At 42.1% G+C, this 14,394-nt stretch overlaps 1 protein-coding gene across 3 annotated transcripts in view; it reads right to left on the bottom strand.

Moving 5' to 3' along the window:
* Positions 1 to 2,179: 2,179 nt before the first annotated feature.
* MECOM (MDS1 and EVI1 complex locus) overlaps positions 2,180 to 14,394 on the bottom strand; it is a 244,164-nt gene continuing 231,949 nt past the window's right edge. For all 3 annotated transcript variants that reach the window (XM_050902463.1, XM_050902462.1, XM_050902464.1), the window contains 7 exons: positions 13,070 to 13,236; positions 11,621 to 11,698; positions 9,740 to 9,909; positions 8,485 to 8,629; positions 5,512 to 5,748; positions 4,769 to 4,955; positions 2,180 to 3,822 (listed from right to left, as the gene is read on the bottom strand). In XM_050902463.1, the coding sequence (XP_050758420.1) occupies positions 3,688 to 3,822; positions 4,769 to 4,955; positions 5,512 to 5,748; positions 8,485 to 8,629; positions 9,740 to 9,909; positions 11,621 to 11,698; positions 13,070 to 13,236 (1,119 nt within the window). In that variant the 3' untranslated portion in view covers positions 2,180 to 3,687. The remainder of the gene's footprint in view (positions 3,823 to 4,768; positions 4,956 to 5,511; positions 5,749 to 8,484; positions 8,630 to 9,739; positions 9,910 to 11,620; positions 11,699 to 13,069; positions 13,237 to 14,394) is intronic.

The raw sequence follows: 14,394 nt of genomic DNA, 5'->3' as shown, positions 1-14,394 counted from the left end.
AAGCCAGAAACATTGGTCCTCACTTAGCAATCCATTTGCATCTGGACAACTGCATCTGTGTGGTCCATGAGGGAGGGTATGACACAAAGACAAAAATTACCCACTTTTCTTTGTTTATTTGGGGGATGAGGTGGCTAATCAACTCTGGGTTTGCTTTTCAGCTATTCCTCTGGGTGAATAACTCTGCCACTGAGAAAAGGCAATGAAAATCAAGGTGATTTTCATTGTGATATGTTTTGCACTCTCTGCTCATCACACCCCGTAGGCAGTGCCGCTGGGTGGGATACTTTGACATGAAAATACGAAGCTCAAGGCTCTCAACGGGAACATCAGCGCGGGGATTTGATGAGGCGGTGGCAGCTGCTCCCTGATGGTCAATAGACCTGGTCATGCGCAGGTTAAACTAACCCTATGGCTCAGCTCAAGGAGTACTTTCCCTGACAGCTATATGATGGGAGTGTGCTACTGTAACCCAGAACATTAAACCCGGGGGAAACTGTCCCACCCTTTCTCCACCTCCCAAAACCCCTTTCATCTAGGGCAGGTGAGGGTAGAGCTGATAAGAACTGTCATTGCATCAAATTAAAGGGGAAAACGATCTGGAAAGTTGTTTGCAGATAAAACTTGACTTGATTAATCTATTTGTTCTCTTTATTTGGCAGAAACCTAAAACCAGGTTTCACAGTGACTTTAACTGCACTAAAAATAATAGCCTATTTATGCAATTATCTGCATGTACCTGACCATTGGCTCAGGCCAGTGAAGTGAGTACAAGAACATGCACACAGGCTTTTTTTTTATTTTTATTTTTTTTTCCAGGTGTGGTTTAGGCTTCCTGCATGAAAACCATCGGTCTGTAGGTCTCAGCTTGCCATCAACCTGTGCGTGAGGCTCAGGAGCTGCAAGCGCAAACCAAAGGCAGCCCAGGCCTGTCCTTGCTGGGTTTGGATTCAGCCCTGCCGATGCCCCGGTGCTACGTGATAGTTATAAAACAAGTCAAACCGTAGCTGGGCTGAAGACAAGAATGACACATATAGGTTATTCTGAAATTTAACTTAAGGATCTGGTGGGCTACGAGACGTGTTTGTGTACTGAAACAGGCTAAGAGAGGAGCACCCCTTGCCTTTGGCCTGGAGACAAGGCCTCCATCTTTGGAGGTACTTTTGGCTTCAGTGGAGCCAGATTTAACCAAACCTCCTGCAAATCATATTCCCTAAATGTGCCTTTCCCACTGGGACAGTGCTGGATTTAATGTGCCGTTTGTTACTAACTGCCCTGGGATACTGATACCCAGCGCTGCACTCCCTCATTGCTTGCTCATGCCAGCTCGCTTGCATCTGGTGATAGCAAGCCTTGGTCCCACTGCAAAAAAAGACTCCACGGTGTGCCACATTCACTCTTTCGAGTCACTTAAACTTGAAGGACAGCCCTGTGCAGTAGCTGCAAATATCTTGGCCGGGGGTGGCAGGCAGGGACATCCCCGTGGTCCCGTTTGGAGCTGTCTCAGTCCTTCTCTCTCTGCTGATGGGAAGAGCACTAAAAGGTGCATTGCCTGCACCAACGCTGGCTTTTCCTGGGCATCCCACCTCCCACCGCTCTGCAGGTTGTCCAAAAGAAGCAGGGCTTTGGACCTGATTTCAAAGGGAATGCTCAAACTAAATTTTTTTTTTTTTTTTTTTTCTCCTTTTAGACCCTAAAGGCTCATTTCATGCACTTGGAGGCCCACTTAGCTTCTCAACTATGGATTTTTATCATTCTGGTGAGTCGACATTTTGCTATTAGCCAGCCAAGCTGCTGCTTCCTGACGTTGTCCCCACAAGCAGCAGGCGATGCATCACCAGCCCGAGCTCAAGGCTCCGCAACAGCGTTCGAAGGTGACCTTGCACCAATCCCTCCTGTAAAATGAGTGAAATACTCCTCTTTTCTAAGGTAGTGTTTTGAAGCTTAAAGGACTGATCTAAAACCCTCCAATGGTTTGTTGAGAGACTCTGGATTGGGTCCTAAATTGCATGACCAAGTCCAAGACACTTCGCAGTGCCCCATCGTCTGGTTACCCTTATCCTCGTGACCCCACAGACACAGTCTTTGCTCTCCAGACTGCAGATGAAATATGCCATTTTTGCCCTGGCCCAGACAAAAACAAGACAATAAGGAAAAGGATCCCTTCAGTTTTGTAGTCCTTTATTTTTTTTTTTTTAAGTTGATCCTCCCATAGTAATGTACTGAAATGCGTAACAGTTACATTGTACAAAGCATTTAAAGAAAGTACCTCAACTTGCCGATTATTTCAAAATGAGATTATAAACAAAAGGAAAAATAAATCTGGTCCCTCACTAAAGGCCAAAAAAAACCCCCAAAAATAACTGAATACCTTCCGTTATTTATTTATTTTTTTTAAACATAAATTTGGAACACTTCATCTTACAAATAGGATTAACATGAACATAACATCACACAAGCTCGCAGACAACCAGCATAAAATATTGGGTACAGTTTTTTAATCAGAAGAATCATGCTTTCATGAAGAAATTATAACTGTTTATACAATCGAATCAATTTACTGTATTACAAAAAAAAAACTAAGTCGCATCTATTAGTTATTTAGTTCATTAAAAGGCAAAAATAAAATAAAAGAGGAATGTAAGAAAATTTCAAACACTGTTTTGCACTCCCATATACACAGATCAGTTCACCTCACTTTTTTTTGAAGTACATGGGTGCCTTACATCGTAACGCAGTGGGGGACTGGAGCAGTGCTGTTTGTTATAGGAACAGTGCTATTTTAATCAACAAACAATCGTTTGCCAACAAATAAATACATGGTACACACAACACAAAGAAGAAATTAGAGGGTAGGGGGGAAGGAAACAATACAACAAAATAGTGACATGATTGTCGAAAATTAAAATCTCCTTACAACGATTTGAACTAGTGGTGCTGTCGATGAACGCGGTGCTTTCACGGAATTATCTGGATGATTTAGCTTCTTGGAGTAGTGAACATTCATAGTTTACAATATACACAAGCCTCTTATGTATTGTTTCTCAGAGTTCTTTTTTTTCCTTTCTTTTTTTTTTCCTTGTTTTTCCTTTTTTTTTAACAATGCAGTTGAGAAGGCAAAGGAATTACGGAGAGAACAAAATATTCCCTGTTACTTCTTTCTACATTTACGATGGATAGTGTGCATTTGATAGAACTAGTTTCTTTCTTTGAAGGGCTAAAATGCATAAAGCTTTAATGAAGAGATTTGTACATAAAAGCAACTGTTCCCAATCCTGTGTCAAACTATCTTATACAAAAAGAAAATCAATTCAGTTCCTACTTTAAAGGAGTGCCCATGTGTGTATCAATGCAGTCTTAACCCTTTTGCCCCTGCCCCTCAAAGCCAGGTGAACTGGAAGACACTTTTTCCCGGCCCCGGTTTACATAATCCACTGAAACTTTTTTTTTTTTAAGTCGCATTGATCCTCCAGAAGTCAGCAGCTGCCTTTGCTGTGCAAAACAAAATATTGAGAATAAATAGTTTCTTTCTTTTTAAAATTATTCAGTTTAAGGTCACCGGACTTTAAATGAGTGACCCTGCAGATTTATAAGGCATTCTGCTCAGCAGTCTTTTAAATAGTCATATATGAAAGAGCCATGCTACTGGTTTGGACTTGGTCCCATTCTCGGTAAGACTTCACAATGTCATACGTGACTGATGGATTGAATGGCGCTGGATTCTGCAGCGGCTCTCGCCATACTGTGCCACATATTGGGAGAATTGTGGGATGCAGAATGAAGGGAGTCCTTCTCGGAGAGAGAGAGCATCATCGCATACGCCTGGACGGGGAAAGAAGAAGGACGAAGAGGTCATGATCCTGTGGCGTGGATCTGAGCTTGGACCCATGCCACCCCTACGCGGTTCGGGCATCATTTAGGCTACAAGTGCTATTCTTAACTGATTTAAAAAAAATGAAAACGCGTTAGGTAAAACCACTGTCAACCTTTTCACTGACCCTTTTGACTCACTGATAGTAATAGTAATTTCTGCTTTCATCTGGCTTCACGAAGCTCTGAGAAACCTTTGATAGCAGACAAGGTCCCAGAGTCTCCTTTGCCTTCAGATTCTTGGCACAGGAGGCTCTTTTCAAGAGCCTGAGGAATCGCATTATTCCTTGGCTGGTCCTGTATTTCACCAAATACCAGTCTCCTTTGCTGACCTTTTCTACAGGCATATTCTGCAGTTTTTAAAACAGGAATCTTTTACAGGGGCTAAAAAGACTCATTTTAATTAATGCTTAAAAAAATTTCACGAAATAGCACTAGGGTATCAGTCTAGTTATTGCTGTTTTAAAAACATGCTGAGGACCTAGAGGTGGTAACATCCAACAGACTATAAAAAAAAAATACCAAAAAGCCAAGCCAGCCAGAAGATCGAGTCACATCCCTGCAAGGCTGCAGCTAAACTCCACAGCATCAGTGTGACTGCGCCGGCTGTCTGAAAGCAGAGTGGGACTGTTTCTTATCATGCCATTTCTGCGGGTGGCAGACAGGAATAAAGAAAGCAAGAAAGTAAGAAAATCTTCCATTATCAGGGACCAGAGCACCCTGCCATGTCTCCCTGGTGCGGTGGGAGCGCAGGGGGAGGTCGGGGCAGGCTGAGGTTTGCGGATGTGGAGCACAGCCCTGTCTGATGAAGCTGAAACGACCTTGCCTGCCACACACACACAGTTTAATCCTTCGGGTATTTGGCGACAATAACATTTTAACTGAGTTAAGCTTTTACCTGGGATTTGGATTTCCTGTACAATGGTTGTTTTAGGTCCTCTGGCAGCTGGGAAGTACTGAAAGCTGCCAATTCAGCTTCGCTATATTGATTTTCTTCCATTTTCCTCATTTTGAGGCTATCTGTGAAGTGCCTTATGTGGTCCAAAGCCGAAAGTCCAGTCTTATTATACTCCTCCTCCTTATACCTACAAAAACACCACGGAGGTTTTAACGTCAATTAAACGATCCTCTCTGCATTCCCTCGTCCTCTCAGATTTACACATCTGAGCAATTTCCCCCTTTTTTACATTCATAAACCACCTTGCCCTGTGGAAGCGTGATCCTGAAATAAAAGAAATTCCCCTTTCTTTTCTAAAGAGGAGGGGGTGGGCAGCAGGAGCAGGGGAGGGAGAGGTCGCCTCTCTCCTGGTGTCTCCACAGACTTTCACAAGACCATTACGGGAGATCCAGGTCGGTTTATGGAGCAGATAACGTCTCTCCCATGAACGTTTCCTGTCTCACCCAGAACCTGACAATAGCTCCCCGAGCACAGTTATTTTTCCTCTTAAGGGCTACAGATTGCATGAAGAGACTGAAAACAGGGCTGGTATTGACCCAAACACAGACGCACGTTGCTATCGTAACTGGGAAGCTGGCTACTTCGGACCGGTTCCCACGGCACGCAGTTTGGTGCTGGCACTCTTGTATGGTTTATTGTTTTTATTCTACTTATCAGGCACACCAGTACTCGGAATAACCAACCTGCCAGGGGAAGCTTTGCAGTTCATGTCCAAAGTACTCGTTTCCTCGTAATCCTCCTCTGGAGTCCCCTCGTGCATGTCACTCGTAACAGGCTCTTTGACTGCTTTCCCTGCAATTTCGCTCTCTTCATCTTCTTCATCCATCATTACTTCATCTTCTGCCTCTTCGTCATCCAGCAAATCCGAGTTCTGGCTGGCTACCATGGCTTTTTCATCCTTAAAGTGGCTGCCATTCATTCTGAAAGTACCAAAACACACCCAAGCAATAATCACAAATCAGTTATGAAATCTCCTCACCAGCAGACTGTCAGAGGCAGATCTGAAAAAGATCTGTCCCAGTAGAATAAAGTGATTTCTGTATTTTATATCTTGTTTAGCTTCAGATGTTTAGGCAGTACTGGAGAAAATTCCACTCAAAAATCAGTGGGACGTTACAGTACCATCAGTATGAGATTTTCCTGTTATCCTGCTAAAACTACTGTTCAAGCGGAGGTATGTTCAGATATCCATTCCAAATTTTCTCACGCATTATTTCATCTCATGTTTCTAATCATATATGTAGTCTGGGCAAAACAACTCATTGCCTTTTAACAGAAGCTGTAGGGGCCAAGAAACTCTGAAAATCAGATCCGGCATTTTCAAAAATGACATCCAATACTGCATTCAGAGTTTTAAAGTCAAAATTACATGCATAATTAATTTTGCACACTACTACCCATTTGGAAGCCATACTGCTTCACTGAATGTACGCATTACATACATGGGAACCTAAGGGACTTCAGCTGAAGACCTGAAGAGTGGTCTGCAATACTGCCTCCACGCTGATTATCGACTGATTTGAAGGGTAAGAAGAAATGAAAAGAAAGGTCGTATAGCATTTTAAGTGCATTTATTCTTATTAAATGAGTAATTATAGCAATACGCACATGGAAAACCATTTGGTCTACCCGCTGTTATTACGTTGTCCTTCGCTTTCAGACAATGACTTCTCTTAACCACTTCCTACAGGATTTTATCAAGGACATAATACCCACGCTGAAGTAGGGGTTCGTTTGCTAATGGCCTCAACCCTGTAGGATTCTGAGCATCCGCAGCTGCATCGCGTCCACCGCACTGAATGAGAGCTAAAGAAATTCGGCACCGCCATGTCAACAAATGCATGGCCAGAGGTACTGGTGGTGTAAAAGGGCTGCACTCGGTGGAGCCGCATGAATTCACGCTACCAGCGTATCTGCTCCACTGCGTTATGTAGCACGGAGGCCTTGATTCATCTATTGTTCTCATTGTGCAAAAGGTCCTTACTCTTCCAGGAATACAGTTATAAAAATGGAAACTTTATTGTCCGCCCGCAGTTTGCTTTAGACTCTGTATGCTTCAAACTGTGCAGGACAATATGGCATATACCAAAAGTTCGAGCAAGATAAGGATGAGCCCTAGCAGCGTATTTGGTATTTAACGTTTGACTTGCTGTTGTAACAGATGTACTTTCTTATGGAGCGTACACAAGTGAAAGCTGGTTTCTTATACAACAATAGCATCATTTTCCTAAACATCTATTTTCCGAGCAAATTCCAGCTGATTGTCATGAGTTTAGTATTGCATTAGAAAAAAGCTAGGGAATGGTCTGTTTATATCACAGTATCAAAAAATCTGAGGCTGTGCAGAGTCAGGAGAGCTGAAGCAGCCACCCCCATCTAAGATAATCAGAGCAGTATCTCTTTATCATCTTTTATTTAAATAGGCAGAAATAAGAAATTTTTGAGCACAGTTTGGGCTGCCAACTTGCTTGTTATGCTCAATTGAGGCTGCTAGAAATGAAAGGGAGATGGACTACAACCAAAGTAACAAAAGCCATGTGATTAAGAAAACAGATTCTCTAATTATGCTTTCAAATGCAGCAATTTGCCAGGGATAAAATATCCATCAAGAGCAGTCTGAAGTGCCAAATTTAGAAAGGAAACACTGCACAACCCAGCAACCTTTCCACTTTGCTGACTTCCTGTCGGAGGACATGTTGAGACCAGATGTGCAAGGAAAAAATCCCAAGCCCTCATTGCCAATCAAGATGGAATGAAATTTGAATATGCATGTAATCACTTAATCCAATACTTTCGTGGAAATTGTGTTATGTCCACCATTTTTATCCCTTCACAAAGGCATCTGGAAATTGAGAAGACAGTGAAGTTTGTCACCAACAGTAAGAAATTTTTGATGCTGATAATGTAATGCCAATTCAAAAGCGCAAATAATGCGTAATGCAAAACCAATCTCAAAGAAATATGTATAGCTGATGTGCGTATCCATGCTGCAGTCTTTTCTGCTTAGCTGTATTTTTATTAGCTGAAAATATTTAGAAGTGGTCTCTCTTCTGTTAGTTCAGAAGAATTGAAACACCCATATACTTCATAAATCTTAGTAGGAAAAAGTCTCTCACATGCTAGAGCACTGTGGACTACCAATGCCTACCCACAGCCTCACGGGCTTTTTGCTAGTCAGCATCTTTCTTGGGATTGAGTTACTTACCGGAAAGGACTTTCAGTTATAATCTTTCATTTGATCCAAGAATTTAGCTTAGTCTACTTTATTAATTACACATTTAAATTGCATTTAAATCGTAAGGCTCTCTACATTTAGCCACAGGATGTAGAATTCACCTGTTCTGCCGTGAATGTAAAATGAGGGAATTTTTCAACAGCCTTAAATCAACGATGGGAACTTGAAACTGAGAGCTCCTGATACAAGGAGAAATGTGTTCACAGATGAACCTTCTGTCCAGCATCTGCCACTGGGAATATGCTCATGCGCGATGGGGAGGGAATCAACATGTTTCTTTTCGTAAGACATCGAGGTGAACACTGAAGCGATCAGATTGCTAAAATAACTCTGGCTCCAGACATCATCAAAAGTGAAAAATCAGGCTTAATCTGCAAAAGGAAGAGTGGCACCTTTTGAAGGCAGATCAGTCGCAACTCACCTCTCCTCTGAGTTTCGGGGGGACTGATTGTTGTGGTTGCTGTTTCCAATAAAATTCCTAATTTCTGTGAAGTAAGAGTCTTCCTTGTCGTCTAGGATTGCCCCTGTGCTTTCCAGTTCTGAGTGAGGTGAAGATGTTGCAGTACCTTAAAGCAAAATAGAGGGCTTCTGTTGTTGCTCCTTTACATTTTCTATATTTAACCATTTAAATCAAATTGAAATTGGAACAATGGTGAAAATGGGCGAGAGCCAGAAAAAGTTGGTCATAGTGATCTATCAGCTGTTGGCCGTACAACCAGTAATTAGAAGGGAAGTAGTAATATCCATGGGCGAAGGTGGTTTCCAGCCAAAACGACTGCTTGCCTGCTGAGTGCCATTTCTATGGTTCATAATCGCGTCTGCCAAGTATCTATTTCAACATCTCCCTCCTGTTCCCTTGCACTCCAAGACTGTCAGTCAATAACTGTTAGACCAATGGCTGAACTGAGCAAACGGAACTTCATTTTAGCTACTAATTATGTAGATTTGCTTAAAATATGGAGCAGCCATTGACATAATCACCCAGGTTCATTAGCACTGAGCGACCAGTGACAGACGTCTTTCTCTGAGCATCAGGGAAAAGACAGCTCTGTATTCACTGCATATACCTGGTTATTTCCAGTAGAGCAAAATGTAGACTGAAAAGACTGCAGACAGGGTTTTCATTAAACCTTGCAGAGACCTAAACCAGACCAACGATATCCACTACCTGCCGCTGCCTTTGCTGCTGCTGTGCGGTGACCGATTTGCTTTGGGGCTTGGGAGGCACCATTACCTCCATAATAGCTAGCACTTTTCAGCTCCTGACAGTGGGAATATTTTAGAAGGTGCCAAGAAAATCTTTTAGAGTGCCCCCTGAGACTCTAAATCTAGGACTCCTATTGAGAGCCAAGTGATTGCAGACATGGGATTAAACCAATTTTCCCAGTCTGTTCTCAAAATGCTATGGTTGGCTTAATTAAAACCAAAAGAAAAGACATCATCCAGTGGTATTAAGTCGTACAAGAGTAGAGTTTATGCTGGGATTTTCAAAGCACTTTAAATGTCAGCAGAGCTTAGGCACTTACATATTTTCCAAAAACCCACTCATCGAAGCAGACGGCACAGAGCAACGTGTGCTTATTGACACTCAGTAGCATTGAAAGTGTTCGTGCGGTCCCTGTATATGAATGCTGGCGGTACGTAGGGCACGCTGGGGAGTGAAAAGGCATACATACCAGACATGTTCCCGTTCTCGTGCTTTTTTAGATGTCTGTCAAGATTGGTTTGTTGACCAAAACACCTATCACACAAGTGACACTTGAATGGCTTCTCTTTATTGTGGATGTTACGGACATGTCTCTGCAGGTTAGAAGATATGCTAAAGGATCTGTCACAGTATTTGCATCTAAAAAAAACCAAAACAAGTGGGTAGAAAAGGGTTTGTTAGTAGTTGGAAATGTAAGATTTGTCCTAAGAGACATGAAGCACCTTCTGGGCTCAGCCTCAGGACCCAACTGCAGTTCCTTGGTCCCTATTGAGGCAAAACCCTCCCTGAAATAAAGACAAGTTTTGGCTGAATAACTGGAGAGCTGTGCTCTTAGAATGGAGATGTCACTTCTACGGTGGGTTTTTTAGCTTTAATTCACATTAGGCTTTATTTTTAAAATACTGCCCTTAGGAAAAAGCATAATATTTCAGAGTTAATGGCATCAAATTAGCTAGGGTAATCGATTCCCATGTTTTTAAAACCATTGCACGCAAAGTTGGGAAGTTTGAAAACAGTAGAGCAATAACTATTGTTTCATGTGCTGCCAATACAATACAATTAAACACTTTTGGAAAAAACATGAAATAGATCTCTTCTAATGCTCAAATAAGGTAAAAAAGGGCTATTGCTTTCCCTATTCTAAATTATACTGTGTGATTAAATCTTTTCGGAGGAATTAGCTTGCTCGATTGCTAATCCCAGAGGAAATTTGGTTATCTTGCAAAAACCAGCAATAAACAATCCCAACCTTTAATACTGTGCCAATGTGAGTAGTTTAGTCTATCACTCTGGTACCAGAGGCATCGATTTTCATACTCTGTAGCGATTTGGAGTCCCTAAAGCCTTTACTGTATTGCTCTTTAAGCCATTACTAAGTCATACTATAACTATTCCAAATTCTCTGGCTGGCAACTAGCCAACAGTCTTCACCACTTTAGTTTTTCAATCTTTTACTTCTCCCTTGCTTCTCTTACGCTTGTCAATGATGTCAAATTTTTTTTAGTGCTGAAATCGTTTATTATGCTACTAATTGCTCGTGGCTTTTATGTAGTGGATGGGTATAACATGCATCAAGACCTTCCTTCAATAAAATTAGATGTGAATCTCATTTCCTAAAGAGACTAAAGGCAAAAAACATATTGTTTCCTCACAAACAATGAGCTTACCCTGCTCTTTACAGCTCATAAAACGCAGAAATCGGTGCGTTTGTTTTACTGGAACATGAACTGGCTTCTTTCCAGTTGATTTAAATTAGTCTTTCATTTTCAATAAGGTGAAGCTTCTATACGCATTTCTGCATGTGACTGTCCTGGATACAATATCGCATACATATTCTTATCAACAAGGGAGTACACCCACATGGGTTTTGGTTAAGCAGACCTCAGAAAGGATCCAGATTAGGCAGGAAACAAATAAATACAGCAACGCCTTTGCAACCAGGACCTTTCAGAAATCAGATGATTGATGAAACACCCAACTTTAGGCTGCAAATAACACTGCAGAGCTCTTACAAAAAAAAAAAATTTGCAAGGGAATATATGACCATAAGCCCTACTGAAAATCTCTTCAACCACGCTGGTTCAGAAGTGCCAGCTATCCCGCGAGGCAAAGGCAGGACTTGCAGACGGCGCCTGGCCAAACTAGGACCAAAACCTTGCCCCATCTCTGCAGCTCCAACGCTGAATACCAGCATCGAATGCAAAAAGCCCTGTTTGAGACCAAAACGCAATGGTGGGTCATCAATGCTAAGGAGCAAGCGCTGGAGCTGGCCAAGCAAGGCTGTTGAACACTCATTCCCTTGCTTTATTCACTTGACCACACCACAGACACGGGTAAGGGGTTGCGGTACCTATAGGGCTGCTCTCCAGTGTGCGTCCTCAGGTGACGTGTTAGGTTTGCAGATCTCGGGAAAATCTTGCCACAGTATCTGTGATAAGAAAAGGTTTGATAAGACAATGCAACCTTCAATGGCTTCATCCCAATTTGAGCTGCACTGGATGCACAGCCCAAGTTGAATCATTAATATATGGTACTAATGGCATTGCTTCGGTGTAACAACATTTCAATAAAAGCATTCAGCAAATGTAAGTGATTGAGATACACACACAAGCATGGGACTGGAATTGCTGGCACCGACCAGCTTTTCTTGGGCGTAAGCAAGGGATATATGAAAACATATCAGTTTTAAAGATCACCCCAAATTTCTAAGCTCACTAGGTGATTATCGATCACATTCAGATTTGGAATCAAGAGAATCTGTTATTAAAGCGTTGGGTTTCTGCCTCCATGTAAGCAAATTTCAAACCTTTCAACCAATTCTATGTGTCAGCAAACGTGACATCACTCTGTGCATTGAATAGGATCAGAGCAGACAAGACTCAAAGACCTAATCCATCAAGGTATGTTTCTATAACAACATGTCTTGAAAGAAGGTGACATGTTTTCAAAAAGATCAGATAAACCGATACGCCAGTGTCAAACGCCTGCGCATTCTGGAGATGATATAGAGACCTAAATAATGCAATTTAAAAAGCATTCTCCAAATTCAATAATATGTCACAGGAAAAATAATGGCAAAAAATATTATCGTGAGCCCTCCCCCTTTGTTCAAGTAACATATTAATACTCAGTTTATAATTGGCCCAGTTCTGTTAATGACATTCAGCCCATTTTTGCATGGGGACAGAGCACACACAGCACTCTTTTAAGTGAATGAGGGTGGTGGTTGCTCCACATGACGACTTTGAAGATTGCATCCCTTCACTTTTAACATCCCATTTATTTTTTCACAACGTGATGTATAAGCCTTCAAAATACCCACACAGCTACTTCTACTCTCCTCAACAAAGCTCCCATTCATTTTAGTTGCACGTACAATGACTATCTTCATTGTATTTTTTTTTAAGTCTGTACACATAAGTCCTAATAAGTCATGTATTTTATCACTGATCCCTTTGGATATTAAAACCAGAAGCCTGAGAAAAACATGTCTGAAGTTTATGATCAAAAAATCAATAATGAAAGCACACTTGTGCATATGAAAGTGATGAGAAAATTTGGAAAAAGGAATTGTTTATATAATAGTTTCCACCTCATTTATCAAACTGGTATGATACAGGGCAAACTCTTTATTTAATAACACCAGTAATTTAACAAATAAGAACCCCAAAGCGAAACGCTTTCCATGTTTCGTTGGGCCCAGAGAGCCCTGAAAGACTCGCCGCGGTCCCCGTCAACTGCCCGAGCAGGGGGGATTTCGGGAGCCCGGGAGGGTACCACGGGGGGGTTTGGGGGCTACCTGCAGGTGTAGCGCTCCTTGCCCTTCCGCAGCAGGGTCTCGGGCAGGGCGCTCGGCGGCGCGCGGAAGTTGAACATGGACGGCACCGACTGGATCAGCTCGTTGGCCTCCGGTTTCAGGGCGCTAAAGCTCTCCAGCTTCTCGGCCATGTTTTCTATAGCTGACATCTGCAACAGAAGATAGCACAGAACCCGTCACGGTGAATACTGCTTCGGCTTTCTGCCCTCACTGGAAACCCGAAATACAAAGAACATACACTGCCAAGAGGAAAAAAAAAAAAAAAAGGAGGTAAAAAAAAAAAAAGCAGATGTAGAGTTGCAGCCTCAAAAATTATGGGGCACATTAGGCAAGGTGGTGGCCACGATGTTGTCCCACTTGGAATAACACCCATAACTGCTACAGCGGGGTGCTGTTTCTCTGCAAGGCCAGCATACAGCAGAACTCCTGTCCTGATCGCTACAATGGAAATCTACTTCCACACAAAATCTAAATTAGCCAGTGTTCATTTCTTCTTATTTTTAAGCCCTAGCTTCTATAAAATTCCAGTTTATGCAGTCATGCTCTGTGGGTGTGTGCCTATGAGTCTATGCATCCCATCTACTGAAACCATTGGCCATTTTTGACCAAATCAACAGAAAAAATAAGAGGTCCCAACAATAACTGAATTCCTACAGTTTGGTTTTTTTTTTTTTAAAGGACTTGCAGAGGACAAATATTGCAGAGGAAACCTCATGAACATTCTAGCTCAACCAAGGGCTGCAACAAGCCAGATCCAGAGAGGCTCTGTCAATGCCCCAGCCACATCCAACCATTCAGTCCAGTCTTCTTGTCCATCACAGTCAAAGACCATGAGATAAATCCATAAGAAATGAAGCTTTGGTGGGCTTGGTGCTGTGTGTTTACATTACCTGTTAGATGCCTATCCTATTTTTCTACAACCTCTTAATATTCCTGCTCTACCTTTAGTTGCTTGTAAACCCTATGTACTTTAGGATGTTTCCACTCCTGGTTGGTTGTAATTTTCAGGGAGTGGGGATTAAATAATTTCTGGAGAATGGTTTCCTTTAAGGTGTCTGGAACTGACCATGAAAAACTGCTCCAAAACCTGAAACACTGTCACTTGGAGAGTTCAAGGCTGCTGCTGAGCCTACGGACAAGTGAGAGTAACCATCTGCCTCTTCATAACACCATAAACAAATGAAAAAAAAGAAACCCAAGATCTCACCTACAGAGCATAAAAACCACAGCATGAGCCCTGTGCAATACCTTGCTTGTAACGAAGGAGGAAATTATATGAAAGAAAAGATGCTGAATGCTCCTCAGCT

This window comes from Gymnogyps californianus, chromosome 10 (assembly GCF_018139145.2).
Source record: "Gymnogyps californianus isolate 813 chromosome 10, ASM1813914v2, whole genome shotgun sequence".
NCBI lineage: Eukaryota > Metazoa > Chordata > Aves > Accipitriformes > Cathartidae > Gymnogyps > Gymnogyps californianus.
The sequence above is the reverse complement of the archived record's forward strand: the minus strand, read 5'-3'. Positions and strand labels throughout refer to the sequence as shown.